Source organism: Vicia villosa, unplaced genomic scaffold, assembly GCF_029867415.1.
Source record: "Vicia villosa cultivar HV-30 ecotype Madison, WI unplaced genomic scaffold, Vvil1.0 ctg.000860F_1_1, whole genome shotgun sequence".
Classification (NCBI taxonomy): domain Eukaryota; kingdom Viridiplantae; phylum Streptophyta; class Magnoliopsida; order Fabales; family Fabaceae; genus Vicia; species Vicia villosa.
Window position 1 is genome coordinate 186479 of NW_026705389.1, and position 18081 is coordinate 204559.

Genomic DNA, 18081 nt, shown 5'->3' on the forward strand with positions numbered 1-18081 from the left:
TCTATCTTCATCTAACTAACCAAAAGACAAGTCCAAATCAATTTAGAATCAAATTTGTTACCAAATTGAGAATTTCAAGACCAACTAAGACTCTCTAACTCCCTACAATTCCATCAAACATTAATATCTCATTCTATTCATAAATTGGCCTCTAGAACGCTCCTCGCACATAATCCCGCATAATCCAAATCAGATAAAAATTATATCATAAACAACGTCGTAGTGAATTCGAATCCATTTAAACGACTTCGTTGCAGACGCAAAATAGAAATCTAAATCCGACTTAAACTTACCATAAACGACGTCGTTGCAGGTGCATTGTAACAAGTCTAAATTCAACTTAAATTTATCATAAACAACATCGTTGCAGATGCATTGTACATTGTACCGAATCTAATCCGACTTAATCCTATCTCATAAACGACGTCGTTGCAGACGATCCAAATCCGTTATAAATACACAATAAACTAATCCCCTGGCCCTAAAAAAAAAACTTTTGCCTTTTCTGTTTCTGTTCCTGTTCCTCCTGCAGCCTCTTCACTTTTTCCCCAGAAAAAAACCTAATTCCTCATCAGAAAAAAAAAATTGAAAATTCAATTATTTTCCCATGGTGAAAAAATCAACAAAGGAGGAGGTGAAACAAGAATTACCGCCGGACGATCTCCGGTGCAGCCGCACCGACGGCCGGCAATGGCGGTGCAAACGGAGAGCGATGGAAAACGTGAAGCTATGCGAGGTTCACTATCTGCAAGGCCGGCATCGTCAGAACAAAGAGAGGGTACCGGAGTCACTGAAACTTTCGAAGGACGTGAAGGTGAAGAAGAAGAAGAAGAAGAAAAACGACGTCGTTGAAATTAGGTCAAAGAAGAACAAGAAGAAGAAGAGGAAACATGTTGATGTGCAATTGGAGTTGATAAGGATGGTGTTGGAGAGAGAGGTTGATAAGAAGAAGAATGTGAAGAGGAATAATAATGAGGAAATTGAATTGCATTACAGTGAGGGTGAATTGAGGAAGGAATTGCCTAATGGGGTTATGGAAATTGCTCCTGTTTCGACACCGTGTGATGTGGAGTTTCAGAGTAATGGTAAAACTTTTATCGCGCCGCGTTACTTCAGGTCCAAGAATGTTGATAAGAGAGTCCCTTTTGATAATTTGCAGGTGTTTTTTTTTTTTTCTTGCAATTGTTTGTGTTTTTTTGATCAATCACACATTGCATTTTTGTTGTTGTGTTGTGTACTAATGTTTTGTTGTTGTTGTTGTTGTTGTGTATGTTTGTGTTTTTTTCAGGTTTTGAAGAAGTGTGGGGGGAAGAAGTGTCATTGTTGCCAGAGTAGTGATTCTGGGAATCTTATAAAGTGTTCCAACTGCCAGAAGGAGTTTTTCTGCCTGGATTGCATTAAACGAAGGTTGGAACTTGTTTATGTTCTTTAATTCTGATTATAAGCATGATTTGATTTCCTTTGGCATCATTATCTGTTGCATACTCTGTAGCACTGACACCTTTGATAAAGGTGTGTCCGTGTCCATGTCAGACACCAACACGACACCAACACTTGTGATTATGTTCAACTTTTTTCATTTTGTCAACTTATTACCGGTATCGACATGTCAGTAGGCATGGCAACGGGGCGGGTCGGGGACGGTTTTTACCTCCCCCAAACCCAAACCCGAATCCCCAATCAATCCCCGTTACCCGCCCCAAACCCAAACGGGGATGGGGAATTAAAACCCAAACCCGTCCTTGACGGGTTCGGGTTGGGTTCGGGTATCCCCGCCCCGCCACCATCTATTTCGTAAAATCAATTTTTTTAATAAAAATATTTACTTTTTCAAAAATCAAATTACGTTATAAATAACAAAATAAAACAATCTCAAAAAAATTCATACATATATTCAAATATTTAAAATAATAAATACAAATCAAATTATTAAAACATTAGCCACATATTTAATAATATAAATTATAAAATATAAATAATAATGTACATATTGTAATAAACGGGGCGGGTTCGGGGACGGGTTCGGGGTGGGTACTAGTGTCCCCATTACCCGACCCATTTCCATGTTTTCTAATCGGGGAAAACCCAAACCCGAACCCAACCCCAGTCAAAGCGGGTTTTCCCCGTCAACTTCGGGGTGGGTTCGGGTGGGTACCCGTGGGTCTGGGTTTTATTGCCATGTCTACATGTCAGGGTTGTGTCAGGTGTATCTGTTTGTGTCCGTGATTCATGGGTTCATAGGTTGTGCATATATGGTTTACTTTCCTTGATTTTGCTCTGAGTGTACTTAGTGCTTTGTCATCAATATTGCATATTATAGCAGAGTAGACAACAGCAGCCAATAGCGGCGCTATCCCGCTTTAGTGGAGCGGAGGCCAACCGCTACGGGAAGAGCCTTACCGGTGTTGAACACTACAGCGGCCGCTATAGGGATAATAGCAAGATAGCGGAGCAGAGCGGTTTTTGGCCCACTATCCTTTCCCCCCCTAAAAAACCAAAATTATCTCATAAGTTTACAACGTTTTAAGGATAATTTTGGGTGTTTCAATCAAATTTGAGTTGAGACTTAACCTTAACCATCCTTCATAGTCGTTTATGCGCTTCAAGAGTCATGTGTGCTTTGATTTATGAATACTTTGAGTTGAGTTATTTGTTTAATTTTACAGTAAATATATGTTTATAATTATTATATGTAATTTGTCCAAAAAATGATCAAATAGAGCGGGTCATCCCGCTATATGCTATCCCGCTATCCCACTTTTGGGGTCGGCCACTCCGCCCCGCTATCCGGGAATGCCTACGCTTTAATACAGACTAGTATATTTTGAAAAATTCTGATGCTTGAATACCTATAAATTGTGTTTTGATCTGCTTTATGTGAGATTATTCATTGGATGTTATGTTTTGTACCACTTTTCAAAGTAGTATTACCACACTGATTGATAATTGACCAATATGAGTTCTGTCACCTGTACCTGTATGCTGATGATCAAAATATGAAACACATGACAATTTTTTGTTGAAACAAATTAGGTATTCCGAGACTCCTAATGAGGTTAAGACGGCGTGTCCAGTTTGTCGAGGAACTTGTACTTGTAAATATTGTCGGGCAGGTCTTTGTAAAGACAATGAAAGTAAGGTCTGATATCAAAAGAACGATACTTTTCTGTTGGGATATATTTTTCTTTAGCGCAGTTGTTGACACTTCAATTTTATCCCTTTTTGTTTCAGGACCATTTGGCTGGCAGAAATAGTGTTCATAGGATATTGCATTTTCATTATTTGATCTGTATGCTCCTTCCTGTACTAAAACAAATAAGTGAGGAGCAGCGTACCGAGCTAGAAACAGAAGCGAAAAATAAAGGTAGTAAAGTAACAATTGCTCTTCTGATTTTACAGTTTATGAACAAATTGTTTATTAGAACAGCTATCTTAGATGACTTATGTTTGACAGGGAAAAATATTTCTGATATTCTCATCAAGCAAGTCGAATTTGGCCGCAATGAGAAAAATAACTGGTAATTTTTTTCTGCTACAGTAATGAAATTTCAAATTATTTTATAATGCTTCTTTCTAACAAGTATTTATTGAACACTTGTTTCAGCAATTACTGCCACTCGTCGATTCTAAATCTTCACAGAAGCTGTCTGAGTTGTTCCTACAGTCTTTGTTTAAGATGTTGCCAGGCATTAAGTCAGGGGAGCCCTTTTGAGCATATAAATTCTTTGGTGACCGAGATACCTGATAAAATGGACGTTTGCATTGATAATGAAAGTTACCCTTCGGATGATAATACCATTTCTAGCGACGATGTAACTGATACTTCACTGTTATCTGATTGGACTGGTTGTAATGGCACTACCGACAGTGTATCATGTCCTCCTTCAGAGCTGGGTGGTTGTGGTAATACCCACCTTGACTTGAGATGTGTTTTTCCTTTAAGTTGGATAGAAGAAATGGAAACGAAGGCAGAAGAAGTAGTTTGCAGCTATGAAGTTCCTGAAATTTTGGATAAAAATTCAAGTTGTTCACTTTGTAGTGACAAAGATCATAAAACTAACAGGCATAAGCAATCACAAGAAGCGGCTCGAAGAGAAGATTCTAATGATAATTGCTTATTTTATCCTACAGCTTTCGCCATCAGTTCAGATCATTGCGAACACTTCCAGAAACACTGGGGAAAAGGCCATCCTGTAGTAGTCCGAAATGTGCTCCGAAGTAGAAAAAACCTCAGTTGGGATCCTTTGGTCATGTTCTGTGATTATCTTGAGGAGAGCATTTCAAGATACGAGAATAATAAGGACTTACTTGAAGCTTGTTTGGATTGGTGTGAGGTCAGTATCAACTAATTGCGTAGGCTAAATTGATATAAACTAATATTTGTTCAAAATAATACGTTTTATGTCTATAGTTATTGCTGTTGATGACTCTATAGTTATTCATGCTTTTAATGATAATGGAGCTTCCCTTGAACCAAAAAACCATAGATAAAGTTATATTATTTTGGAACTCTTATTCTTGCAGGTGGAAATTAACATTAAACAGCATTTTACTGGATCTCTTAGATGTCGACCTCAGAAAAATGATTTCCATGAGATGCTGAAATTAAATGGATGGTTATCTTCCCAGCTATTCAAAAAACAGTTTCCAGATCATTTTGCTCAAGTAATTGATGCTCTTCCACTTCAAGAATACATGAATCCCATGTCCGGTCTTCTGAATTTAGCGGCATATATGCCAGATGGGAGTGCAAAACATGACAAAGGCCCATATGTCCATATTTCTTATGGCTGTGCTGACAAGGAAGCTTGTTCTGTGCTAAATATCTCTTATGAGCCATATGATGTGGTATGTTCCCTTACTATGTTGCATTTGGTTTCTTAAATATATCTGGAATAAAAGTTTTCTAAACTTTTAGTTTGTTTCATTGTAGTTTGGAATGGAAAAGTTATTTCAAATATCACAGAATACGCTTCTTCTGATTTTTGTTTTGCGTACAGAATTTCCATGATCATATTCTATGGATGTATCCTGTCATGATAACTCGGCTACTCATCTTTTTTTTTAGTAAAAAGCATGCTCTTGGTTGGAATGCTTTTCACTTCGAATGATCGTATGTTCCTTGCATATCAAGAAAGTCATGTTTCTGTGAGGTGTGTGAGTGAAAACATGAGAAGTTTAGCTATTACAACTAATAAGTCACGCGGCATCTTATATTATTATCATTGTTTAAATTTTACAATTGTTTTTCGTTTCAATAACCTTGTGGTACATGCTTAACAGTGTCATAAACATGATATTTCAACTGTAAATTTTGTTACAACTTACACGGCAAATGGTATGTGAAATAAAAAGAAATTCCTAAACATTGTCATCTTTTGTCAAACCGACGTGTATTATTCAATGGTTGAATCATTGCAAAAGCTTCTTATTAAATAACATTGCTCCATGCCTCATTTGCACTTCATAATACAGTTTTATGCTGATAACAGATGTCATTTACTATGTCTGATTTGTAATTCCAGGTTGATATCATGGCATATACCACAGATGCTCCTCTCTCACCAGACCATCTTGCTAATGTAACTAAGCTATTGAAAAAGCATCAAACTCTGTGTCAAAGGGGGTCGCCAATGAATACTTCCGAACACGTAGAAGACAAGGAACAAAAAGAAACAGAGAGTATTGCCATGGAAGGAACCGACTTTTACAGGAGAGTCAATAGAACATCTAGCATTAATGAAGTCAAAACAATGCCTAGTCAGAGTTTAGAGGAAAATGCTTCCATCAATGAAGAATGTGTTTCTGGTTCAGATTCAGATTCAGATTCAGATTCCGAGAAAACACAAAGCTCTTTACCTCTCCGCAAGACAGTTCGAAGCACTGAAATGTATTCTGTTGCTCAGTGGGATGTCTTCCGAAGACAGGATGAACCAAAGCTTCTAGAATATCTCAAAAGACATGCTGATGAATTTTCTTGTGCCAGTGAACATCACGGCAAGAAGGCAAGTTACAAATAAGACAATTCCTTAACATGATCCTATTTGAATTGATAATAATTGGTTCTATCTCTCTTATTATGCAGATGGTTCAGCCAATTCTAGATCAGAGCATCTTTCTGGACACTACTCACAAAATGAGACTGAAGGAGGAATTCAGTAAGTATATCATAAATTCATAATCTATATTTCTGTACCATCTATCATATGCCTCTAATATAAATTCGTTGACTTATCCTTCATCGTTTCCAGATATCGAACCGTGGACCTTTGAGCAACATGTTGGAGAAGCTGTTATCGTTCCCGCCGGATGTCCATACCAGATTAGGAATTCTAAGGTCTCTTCTAAACTAGATTTTTAAACATTTTCTTATCTGATCTGTCCTTTCTAGGCAATTTAGACAGAAAAATATCTCAGTTTTTCTTGATTGGATTTATCCGTTCTTTCTAAAACGTTTTACACTTCTAGTCAATTTAGACAGCAAGATATTATTATCTCAATTTTGATTTAGGTAGTAAATCACTTCATCTCAAATTGTATGGATATATGACAAGTATTTGATTCTTGACCTGCAGTGTTGTGTTCATGTGGTATTGGAATTTATGTCTCCTGAGAATGTTGCGGAATGTATCCAATTGACCGATGAGATTCATTTGCTTCCTGAAGACCATATTGCAAAAGTAGACATGCTGGAGGTAAACTACATATCTATGTATTATTATTTTTCATTTAACTACATTCTTCTTTCAGATGCAAGCATGAATTAACTAAAATCTGTTTCTTCGTTCGTGTTCATGAAAACAGGCGAGGAAAATGGCTCTTAATAGTGTGGAGACGGCGATAAAAGAAATACATGAGCTTACTTCCAATCCAAAACATGATTGAACTTAGTTAAAATATATTCTTAGTTAGCTGCAGACTATGTATTTTTTGTATTTATAGATTTGTTATCGAGTATCGTTAAGATCTAGCAAGGTGCTTAAATTTTTTTCTTCTTTTGTACTTTAGGTGCTTCAGTTGATTAGTTTCAGATTCTATTTTTTTTTTAGATTGTGGTGACATTTGTACCTTACATGAATTTTGAAATAAATAACTTCATGGTCTATAATGTTTTTCCAACTGTTCAATTTTGAAGTGATCAGTTCAGTTGCTCTGTTTTTTGAAATGGGAATGCAACTACAAGGTCCTGAAGTGGGTTTAAAGTTATCAATTTTGGTTTTACTTTAAGTGCAACAAATAACAATCTACAAAACAATATGTGCACATGCTTTATAAACCCTGAAGTATCTTATACTAATCAGTGCCCCAACGAGATTTGTTTAACAGTGCTCTAAATTTTATCTTGAAAATACAAGTCAGACACTTTTTGAAGTAACAAATATCTTATTTTGTATGCTTCGGGTTGATTAATCAATGGGAATGCTTGAGGGTTTATATACACAACAATTGTTTGATTAATCAATGGGAATGCAGCTTGAGGGTTTATGTTCATTAACCATTACAGCTGAGATTATTCTGGTGATAAATCGTCTGAATACTGATCATCGTCAAATCAATACAATATTTACATTCTAACAAGTTTCGAACAATGATTGGAATCGTATGGAATATGGTTGATATACTAGTTAAATTTGTTATCATACATTGTAAGTAACATAACATGATCACAATTCCTTTCGTGGTTCATCACTTTATTCTTTCTACTTTGATTTTTCTCGTAAACTTTGATTCTCACAAAATTACAGTTGAAAATTAAAGAAAAAAAATACAGGGGATAGATTTTTCAAAGAATGGATTTAAAAAAAAAAAACAGAAATAATTGGCAATCTTGAGGGAGCCCTTAGAACATTGAGATGTTTTGGGGGTTATGTTGTCAAAATTGTTTCTCAAGAGCCTCAAACAAAGAAAAAGCCTCCTCTGTTCAAGGGGCCATAAGTCCATCAATTGTGTAAGAAAGGTCCTTTGCCCAATCAGCTCTTAGCAGCAAAGTCTGAAGTGTCTGCATCACGTCGTACCCGGGATCAAGCTTTCGCTGCCAACCCTACAAGTTTTATAATCACAAATATTAGGCGAATCACATCAGCAAATAGAAATAATACAAAGGCAAACAGAAGAAAAATAGTTACCTCAAGAACCAAGGTTGTCACCATGACAGTACACACATTACCATCGATATTAACCCTATGACGCCTAACTTTCTCTAGTAATTGCTCCATGCACTCTGCAGGGTGAACTATGTCACCTTCAGGGGTGCCCCAAAAATTAAACGACTCTTCCACTTCCTGTTAGAAAACAAAGGAAATAATGAATGAAATAGTGCAAGATTCAAAGTCAAGGAGTCCGTCGATGAGCACGCGCAAATTCTTCGTAAAATAAAATGATATTCAACATTCAATTTCAATCAGTAAGTTGGAAAAACAATTACCTCGATAAAAGCCTTTGGATTGGGGCAATTCTGTTTCTTTGATAAACTGAGTGCGCATTCTGCAGCAGTGCGGCCATCCCGGCGGGCAACAGATTTGAAAAATTCGAGTAGGTTTACCCTATCACTACCAGAGAGTTCAGCAGTCATGCCTACATCTAGGAAAATTACATGAGGCTTTGATTTGAAAAGTCGTTTGCTAGACTTTCCACGAACAAGGATATTTCCAGGATGCATATCTGCATGAATGAAGTTGTCCACCTGGAAGAAGACATTGCATGGTTAGGCTAGAAGTTACGATGTTCCATATTAAAAACTGCTATGGGAACTATGCTACTTTTACTTCATATTAAAGATTAGGAAATGAAATATGCTTCTTTTGGATTTCTGGTCCAACCAGTAATCCGTTGATCTAATACCTCTCGACCAAGTCGATGACCAGTCTGGGTTTTAAAACACAATTCTAAGAGTACACTTGTCATTTTCCTAAATGCCTAAGAATTTCTCTAATATTCTGTCTAATTACTTGAGATAAATATTCTAACTGTATATTGCAAGGTCGTCCTTTATAACCATTCCCCTTTTATGGCGCATAATAAATAAACAATGCCCAAAACGACTCTATCCAAAACCACAAGATAGCAATGACATCAAAATTTGCAAATGAAATATATTTTACCAGAAGCATCTTCAAAAGCGCATGAGTCCCAATGTGAGCAAGAGCTGATTTAAAATGTTCGTGTCCTTGAAAATCATCAACATAATGTGAGACACTTTCTCCCTTTTCATATGTTTCTACCAAAACAGCAGGGTGGACAAGTGGATAGACAGGCTTAGGGAAAGAAACATCCTTCCAGCTGCGGAAATTATAAATGAAGCGGTTTAAATGGGCGGCTTCCCTAGCAAGGTCAACTTGTGACATCATGAAAACCGCAAACTGTTGTACACTCTCATCTAATCTTAACCACTTTAGAGCTGGAATGAACATGGAAATTTTTGCCGCCGTATTGATAATAGCAAAATCCCTTCTGATCGACTCTCCCACACCAGGATGTCTAACCTTTACGGCAACCACCAGTGGTTTTGCTTGTTTACCAGGATACCGATATTTTAATGTAGCACGGTGCACTTGAGCTATGCTTCCAGATGCAACAGGAACCTCTTCAAAGTTTTCAAAAATTTCGGAAATTTTTCGGTTAAATGCTTTTTCTATGGTTTTCTTTGTGTAGCTGAAACTATGCTCAGGAGCTTTACTATGAAGTTCAGAAAGCTTGGTGCATAGATCACGGGGAAAAAGATCAGGACGCGTAGCTGCCCACTGACCCCATTTTATGAAAGCAGGACCTGCTCTTTCTAGTGTTCGAAGAACAACATGGAGCCACAGTTTCCTAAAATTTGGCCCAAAATAATCTGCAAACGGTCCCATCACAATGCTCGGAGAGAATAACACAGCTAGATATAGAGCTCTCACTAATAAAACAACACCTTCGACTATCATGAATGTAAATGTAAACATGTAATTATACCCATCTCGTGCACGCATATACAATGCATCATGTGACGGGTAACGTTCTGCATCTCCCCATCTTCGTTGAGACAATGCAAGCTCTCCACACGCAAATGCGAAAATACCAGGAACCAGCAAATAAGAGCGAGTCAAAGACAAGCTCACCGCTTGAGCAATCATATTTATGGTGGGAGAAAATGTACTATCGCCACTGGAACAGTACTTTCTGTACAGCCTTTTCCAAGCAATCTGAGAATGATGTGTGACTTCATTACTGGCTGAGCTTACAGAAAAGTTTCTAAAATTACAGCATTTGTTAAAGCTTTCCCTTGTCGCAAGCCACCAAAATGAAGTACGTGCTGCACTATGAAACTTATAATGCATGTAGAATCGGCAGTGGTGAGTATTTGGTCCAACCGATGCAATTGGCCCATTTCTACTCACTTCCACGTATCTGCCTCTATTTATTCTATGAACAGATTGGGCCGCTCCCTTTATTTTTCTAAGCATCAAAAATCTGCAAATGAATAATCATGTCAATGACAAGAATATTTTAAAAACATGATTCAGCTATATTTCCAATAGTTAAAACCATAAACATGGTAAACAAGCCATTACTATGGAAATGCTAGTTACAGTGGCTTCTCTTCACTCATAAGCCAGAACCACAAAAAGCATGAAAAGTAGATGAGTGTAAAGGGTGAATTTGGTAGAAGCTTATTTGTTTTTATTTGTTTGTCTTATGCCATAAACACATGTAAATGTAAGTGTTTGAAAGAATTTATGAAAATAGCTTATATCATCTACATAAGTTATTTCACAGCTTATTTCAATAAGCTCCCCGATATTCAACAACAATGACAACCAAGCCTTATCCCACTAAGTGAGGTCGGCTACATGGATCAACTTCTATCATAATGTTCTATCTGAGACCATGTTTCTATCCAAAACGTTAATCTCGAGATCTTTCTTAATAAATTCTCTTATGATTTTTCTAGGTCTTCCTCTACCTCTAACTGTTTGACTTCTCTCCATCTGATCTACTCTTCTTATCACAGAATCTACAGGTCTTCTCGCTTATGCCCAAACCACCTAAGTCTATTTTCCATCATCTTTCCTCTTCAATTGTAAAAATAACTTTTATATGACTATATGAGCACCGATATGATAATCACTTATTCAATAAGCACTTTATTTATCTATTTTCTCAACAACACCCTAACTAAATATTTTCCTAGTAAACTAAATGCCCAATCTTCCAAAAGGCATCAAGAGGTTGAAAACTAAGTTCTATAAAACAATGGCTTGAAAACTAAGTTAATACATAGAGTACAAAATGCCACCAACTACAAGTTCCTCATTTCTTGGAATCTCCACCACCCATTTGCGGAAACTCAATAAAGTTAGATACTTCAGCTACAAAGGTAACGAATGTTGTTTCAATATCACTTTTTTGTAGAACAATTCAGATCTATACCTCTCCAATGTAAAGAGAAGATAACCAATCAAAACATCACGCAAGAAAATAGGTCAGAATCAAAGAGAACAATTTCATCATTCTAAACAGAAAATTCAACGATTCACAGTAGTATTCAATTAACCCATGATGCATTTTTTTCTCACATCAAACTAAAACTCAACCCCAGAAAGAAAAGACTATTTTTTTTTTGTATAGGTTGATGAAATAAACGAAGCAACCGCAAGAAATGAAAAGAAATCGAATAGAATGATGATGGTTATTACCGCAAAATGCAAAGGGAAAATGAAATCAAAAGAGAGAGAAGAGAGAACCTTGGAAGAAAGACAACATGCTAGTTTGGTGAAGAAATGGAAGAAGCGACGAAGTAGGCGAGCCTCAGTTTTGTGCGATTGTTGTGGATTTATGTATGTATGAATAATGTGAATGTGAAAAGATGTTATTATGTTCTAGAGGCGGTCATCAATCATCATGTAAGAAACCCTAAGGTCCAAGAAATTCATCTTTTTTAAAATATCACTATTTTTTTGTGTCACTAAATTACAATATATTTTTAAACAAAAATAACTATGGTCAAATAAATTGTTCTTATTAGAACTAGAAATAGGTGGAGATCGAATAGATTTGAGTTTTCATTTAATAGAATGAATTCACGATAAGGTGGAGCAGAATATTTTAATTGAGTAGTTTGAATGTGTGAATGAGAAAAATATCTTATATTATATTTGAGATGGACGATTTTTCTAGAGCGAGTATACGTATAGGTCTTTTGATTTTAAACTCTTTAAGTTTTTAATGTCTTGATACATAAAATTTTAGACCGAATCTCTTTAAATTCATTAAATTGGATGTTTTCTTTTAAATTTGAATTCAGCATTGTGTATACGGGTTTATAATCTTTATTATAGTGTAAATTTTATGATTTTTATTAGTAAATTTCAATTATATTTTATTAATTTAAATGAAAAATTACATTTGATAAGATAGACCCTAGGGTAATATTACAACTTGTACAAATTTTCAAGTTTATAAATAAAAGAATATGTGTATTATATTTTTGAAATGAATTTTTAAAATAAATAATTAAAAGTGTAATAATTTTCTGTCTAATTTGATTTTTTTTAGAATTACAACATTTTAATTTGATCTACAAAATATTGAATACTAAAAAAAAAGTAGAATTTGATTAATTTTTAAACCTTATTTTCTATTTAGAAAAAAAAAAGAATTTAATTGGTATGAACCGATATTATAAAGTATTTTTACACCGTCGGTGAATCGTGATTGCTAAATATTTATTAAATTTTAACTTTTATTTTAATTAATTATAAAATAATATTTGTGAATGGTTATGATGCACTGACGATTTAAAGAATTTTAAATTGACACTACATAGTAATTAATCTTTAAAAAATAGCTTTATATTTTGATAAATTTAGTTTATTATCTTTACAAATCATAACCTTTAACATTTTTACAAGTTAAACTAAGCAATTTATACTAGAAACCAAATTTTATAAGTTATAACTTGAGATCAAATACAATTGATTGAATTTTTAAATATAAACACCTTAAAATTGTATTTTACTTTATGAGATTTTATATTTGAAGACAAGCATGATAGAAAAAATACATATCTAATTGTTTTAAAAATAAATTTTAGATGAATCAAAAACGAACTCACATAATTTACCCTCTAAATAATTCAACTCACATGAAAATTAAACTCCTTGAAATATGTCATTAGAAATATTAACATTTACCATAATCATTTATAAAATTATATTTATAAATAATGGTAATATATTAATAATATAAAAAAATTTACCCAAACTATTCATAATAATTAAACTCCTTGAAATAAACATGAAAGCTTAAGCTTTTTGTTTTGAATAGCATTTGTACAAACATGAATCTGTGCATAGCATAGCATCCCTTTTAAAACTGGATGAATACTTTTCGGTGTGCTATTATTGCTTTGCTGCTTCTTTTTTTTTTTGGTAACAATAAGCTTTATGTTTCTAAAAATCAATTAATAGGTGCAAAAATAAGAACAATTTATAGCCACACTTTGGTACCTTGTCACGAAAGCTACCCAACGTGTCTCTTTTTTTAAGTCGGTAACAACGTGTCTCTTTGATGACTGCATGAATTAGTGTGTGTCTATATATATATATATATATATATATATATATATATATATATATATATATATATATATATATATATATATATATATATACTATCTTTATTCCGCTGTATTATATTTCTGGTATCTTCACCTGATTACAAAATTAGGGTATATTTTTTAATCTAACTATTTGTAGATGATAATTAGTGGCTAAATTTTTGTTGTAGAAGGTTAGATAACTTGGAAGAAACTAAGTATGTAGGTTCTTCTCTTGATATTAGTATATTTATATCATGGCAGCAAGTTATATAGGTTTTTTCAAAACTAAAGATGGTTTTTAGTGTTTTCTTATTTTCATCGTTTTCCCAGAGAAGGGAGTGTCAAGATGATTTTGAAAAAGAAAAATTTTTTGCTAAAAAATATGGGACATCTTTGATTTAGGAGAGATCCTTCCATCCCTTAGGGTTGATAGTTAAACAACATTTTGTTTGCAAATATGACTTATTTGTTGTCTAGATATATTTGCACTAAGATCATAAGTTATAGTTACCTACTTAGTTTTACCTGAAGTAGCTAATAATCATCAAAATAATTTGATTAAACATGAAGAACTTATGGAATATCCAAAAAAAATTGAATAAATTTAATAAATGGACAATTCCATTAGTACCTTCAAATCAAATTTATAAATTTGCAAAATAGATATATTATCTCGTTTTGCTGTAAAAAGTTTAGAACAAACTATTCAAATTTCTGAAAGTACTCAGACAATCAAACTTTTAATAAAAAAGGATTTACTTCCTTTTAAAAATTATAATTATATCCATGTTGATTTAATACAAGTTGCTGTTAAACCTTTGACTTTGCAAGGATTAAATACTAGCATCCTGGGATATATCAGAGATGGTAGATGTAAAGATTTTAAATAATCTTTGGTTGTTTTAACTGAGACAAGTCTGTGTCATAGACCAGTTTATTTTGATGTCTTTCCCAATATAAGTTTATCCATGTTTGATAAAAATTTATTAGATGCTCTCCAATTAACCATTTATACCAATGGTTACAATTTCAAACATGGTAGTGAAATTATGGCTATATGTTTTAGGGTTTATTACAAAATTCTTACCACTTTAAACCCTAAAGCTAAACAAATATCCTTTCCAGGAACTACTACTTTAGTTCAAACTAATTTGCTAACATCTAATGTTGCAACTAATAGGTTGCTAAAATGGGATGAAATTAATTTTCCAGAAACTTGGAACCTTCCTCAAGCCATTGAACCAGAACATATCCTTAATAAGGATGTTGATCAAATAATCCAGTCTAGTGAAAGAGATTTAGAGATAAACTTTAGCTCTAAAAGAATTATTAGAATACCTAGATCTATGTCTGGAAGACGCGGAATTCTATAAATGAATTTTACTCTGCTCCTAGTCAATTAGCTAGACCCTCAACTTCTCAATTAAGAGAAGAAATAGAAGTCGTTGAAAATATAAGACTTAGTGAAAATAAAATTCCCCATGGTATATATCAAAAACCAAATCCTCCTAGAGTAGAATCACCTACTCCCTCAAATATGGACTTCCCGTTATAATATTAGATTATTCTCCAGGTAGTAATCTAAGAAACCTTGTCAATGACGAGTTTCAGCATGAAAGATACACCCAATTTAGAGAATGGTTTTTTAAAACTTTTCCGGCTCATGTGTTAGTAAGTTTTAAAGATGAGTTCTATACTCAAATGTCTATGAACCAAGATTTCATTCTCTTTGTCAAATGGTTCATTAGTTACTTTATAAGTAAACAAAAATAAGAATTGGTTTTCATGAAACAAGACGAACTGTTAGTCCTACAAAAGCCTTGGGAAAATATCCAAGGAGAAAAATGGAATCTCCTTTTCCCCCAAAATAGACAATAAGTTTGGGTTCTCATACAGAAGCTACACCTTATCTTACCCTTCAATTACAAAGGGTTTAACAAAATCAGATTACTCTTAAGGAGTTAAATTCCATAATTAGATCCAACAATATACTAATGCCTACCTTGTTTGTCTAGGAGAACAATTTATTTCTCTAGAAAAAGAACTTTTATCCATAAAAGACCTTTTAAACAAACAAATAGCTCGTCAAAAAATTATTATTGACCTTATTAATAAGCCTAAACCTCAGGAACAAGCTTCTACATCTAATATTTCAGATGTTCCTATAATTCAACTTCTTATTCCTATAGAAGGATTTAAAATGGTAACCGACGGTAATGAGTTTGTCCGTATTCTTGAGAAAAAACTTAAAGATTTACATTTAACTATTATGTCTAATCAAGACTCTTCCAATGAAGAAGACATTAATGATTTAGCAAATATGTTTGCTGACTTAGACATTAGTAATCAAAATACAAGTGAAATAAACCTTGTTTATAACTCTAAACCCTTAGAAAAATATTATTATAAGCGTCCCTCTCCTCAAGATTTACTTTTTGAGGAACCTGAACCCTTCCAAAATTCGCATTCTGGAAAAGCCATTTTTGAATGGAATATTTATGGATTAAATGACAAGTAAATCCCGGATACAATACATAGAATAATTGTATATTCGATTGTTTGTAAACATCACGGAAATTTCGAAGAGATATTACCTCCTTCATATCAACTGGATTTGTTGGTTAATTAAGAGGCTGGTGGGATCATTATCTCACTGAAAGTCAGAAAGAAGATATTCTTCACCATAAGAAAATGGTTTAGTCCAAATCTCCTGGAATTGGATCAAGTGGTATTGCCACCACAGGTGTAGAAGATGCGGTTTATACACTGTGTCTCTCTATCCTTCAACATTTTGTTGGAACCAATATCCCTATTGGAGAAAAAATTCAAACTCTACTTCAGAATCTAAGATGTCCATCTCTTACACATTTTAGATGGTATAAAGATACCTTTTTGTCTAGAGTTTACCAATTAAACAACCCTAATTCTATCCACTGGAAAGTCAAATTTATTGATGGTTTACCCCATTTCTTTTCTGAAAAGGTTAGACACTCTTTAAGAAGTAAAAATGATGGGATAAATATTAATTACTCTGATCTTACTTATGATCAAATTATTAGCACTTGTGTTAATGAAGGGTTAATCTTATGTAATGATATTAAGCTTAGAAATCAGCTTAAGAAACAGAAGCTTTCTGAAAAACACCAAATGGGTGAATTCTGCGACCAGTTTGCCTTTGATCTTGGAAGATCTTCAGAAAATAAAAGGAAAAATCTTCAGGAATAAACCTCATAAAAATAATAAGGATATTTATAAAAATTCTTATAAGAAGAATAAGAAAAGGAGTCACTTTAATAAAGATAGACCAAAAGATAAGACTTTTAATAATAAAGGCAAAAGAAAAGCTAAAATGCTAGATGTATCTTGCCACAAATGTGGTAAAGCTGGTCATTATGCAAACCAATGTTGGACCAAGAAAGCTCTCAATGAAATTGAGGATGAACAATGATGCTCCGCAAGTGCACGAAAATATCGAAGTAATATAAAAGATTGTCGAACCCACAGAGACTAATGTCAACCTACTGTAATCTATTGTCGCTTTGTAAATTTAAGGCTAATGAATAATTAATTAAGGAGAAACTAAAGGTAAAACTAAACTAGAAAATAATACTAAAACGAGGCCGAGATATGATTTGCGCGTTCCTGAAGGACTTATAGAAAACGGGTACTAATTACGACAATATCTTAGTTCCGTAGAATATACCAACTTAAAGACTTTGTCTCACGCTCTCGCGGTATTAACTAAAGCCATACTTCCTAATCCCAAGATTTTTCTCTCGCTCGCCCGGTAACTAAGAAATATATTTTGAAAGCCAATAATATTCTAAACGCATCTAAAGCGCTCTCTCTGTATTTAGATTTGTTGCCTAATTTCCACTATCTGATTCGATCCCCACGCTCTCGCAGTGCCGACTCTAACCTTAATTGATTTCTCACTCTCGTGACAAAATCGTGTTAAATAACCTCTCACTCTCGTGACAAAGCTATTTAAATTAGACTTGGAAATTAAAACCAAAAAAGAATTTTCATAAATTCGCACCTACAATTTTTACGAAGTCCCGTTGGTAACAACAGTCCTCATAAACCGGACTCAAGAATATTTAGTCGGACATGGATAAGAAAATAAACATGCAATTACGGTAATAAAACATAATGAGAAACGTGATTTAGCAATTAAATTAGAAAATAATAGCAGTGAATAAAAAAACCTGGAATTAAATAGATGCCGAATTTGCAATACGCCTGAATGCTTCGAATCAAAGTACATAAATTAAATGCAGAAATAAAATCGTAAAACTAATTTGTAATAGCCCCAAAAATCTGGAGAGCTATTACTTTTACATGGTGAAAGAAAACTGCCTAAAAACTAAACAATAAAAAATTTTGGCCGAGAAGAATAGAGAGAGCTTTATGTTGTTAACTGCTTTGCTTTTATATCTAACTGGCTTGGAGAGAATCTAGGAAAAGTGGGAGCTAATTGCTGAGAAGCCGGAGGAGAATTGGCT

The 18081-nt window shown here is 34.0% G+C and overlaps 2 protein-coding genes across 2 annotated transcripts; one reads left to right on the forward strand and one right to left on the reverse strand.

Moving 5' to 3' along the window:
* The first annotated feature begins 474 nt into the window (after positions 1-474).
* Positions 475-7345, forward strand: LOC131631753 (lysine-specific demethylase JMJ28-like). The gene is made up of 12 exons (XM_058902517.1): positions 475-1159; positions 1289-1407; positions 3034-3139; positions 3232-3364; positions 3455-3518; positions 3605-4334; positions 4525-4848; positions 5526-6005; positions 6086-6158; positions 6252-6337; positions 6576-6695; positions 6805-7345. Exons 1-12 carry the CDS (start codon positions 608-610, stop codon positions 6883-6885), a joined length of 2868 nt encoding a protein of 955 aa, XP_058758500.1. The 5' UTR covers positions 475-607; the 3' UTR covers positions 6886-7345.
* A 244-nt stretch (positions 7346-7589) lies between these two features.
* Positions 7590-11890, reverse strand: LOC131631754 (uncharacterized). Its single transcript, XM_058902518.1, has 5 exons — positions 11721-11890; positions 9102-10446; positions 8426-8683; positions 8127-8282; positions 7590-8041 (listed from the first exon to the last, which is right to left on the reverse strand). Exons 2-5 carry the CDS (start codon positions 10437-10439, stop codon positions 7922-7924), a joined length of 1872 nt encoding a protein of 623 aa, XP_058758501.1. The 5' UTR covers positions 10440-10446; positions 11721-11890; the 3' UTR covers positions 7590-7921.
* Between the last annotated feature and the right edge of the window lie 6191 nt (positions 11891-18081).

Bases quoted from the DNA above. Each gene is read 5' to 3' on its own strand.
- LOC131631754 (XM_058902518.1), bottom strand. From the start codon at position 10,439: ATGCTTAGAAAAATAAAGGGAGCGGCCCAATCTGTTCATAGAATAAAT. The intron at 8,684-9,101 runs GTAAAATATATT...GTCTTCTTCCAG, and splicing joins CGCTTTTGAAGATGCTTCTG to GTGGACAACTTCATTCATGC. The intron at 8,283-8,425 runs GTAATTGTTTTT...GTTTTCTAACAG, and splicing joins ATCCAAAGGCTTTTATCGAG to GAAGTGGAAGAGTCGTTTAA.
- LOC131631753 (XM_058902517.1), top strand. From the start codon at position 608: ATGGTGAAAAAATCAACAAAGGAGGAGGTGAAACAAGAATTACCGCCG. The intron at 4,335-4,524 runs GTCAGTATCAAC...TTATTCTTGCAG, and splicing joins CTTGTTTGGATTGGTGTGAG to GTGGAAATTAACATTAAACA. The intron at 4,849-5,525 runs GTATGTTCCCTT...TTGTAATTCCAG, and splicing joins CTTATGAGCCATATGATGTG to GTTGATATCATGGCATATAC.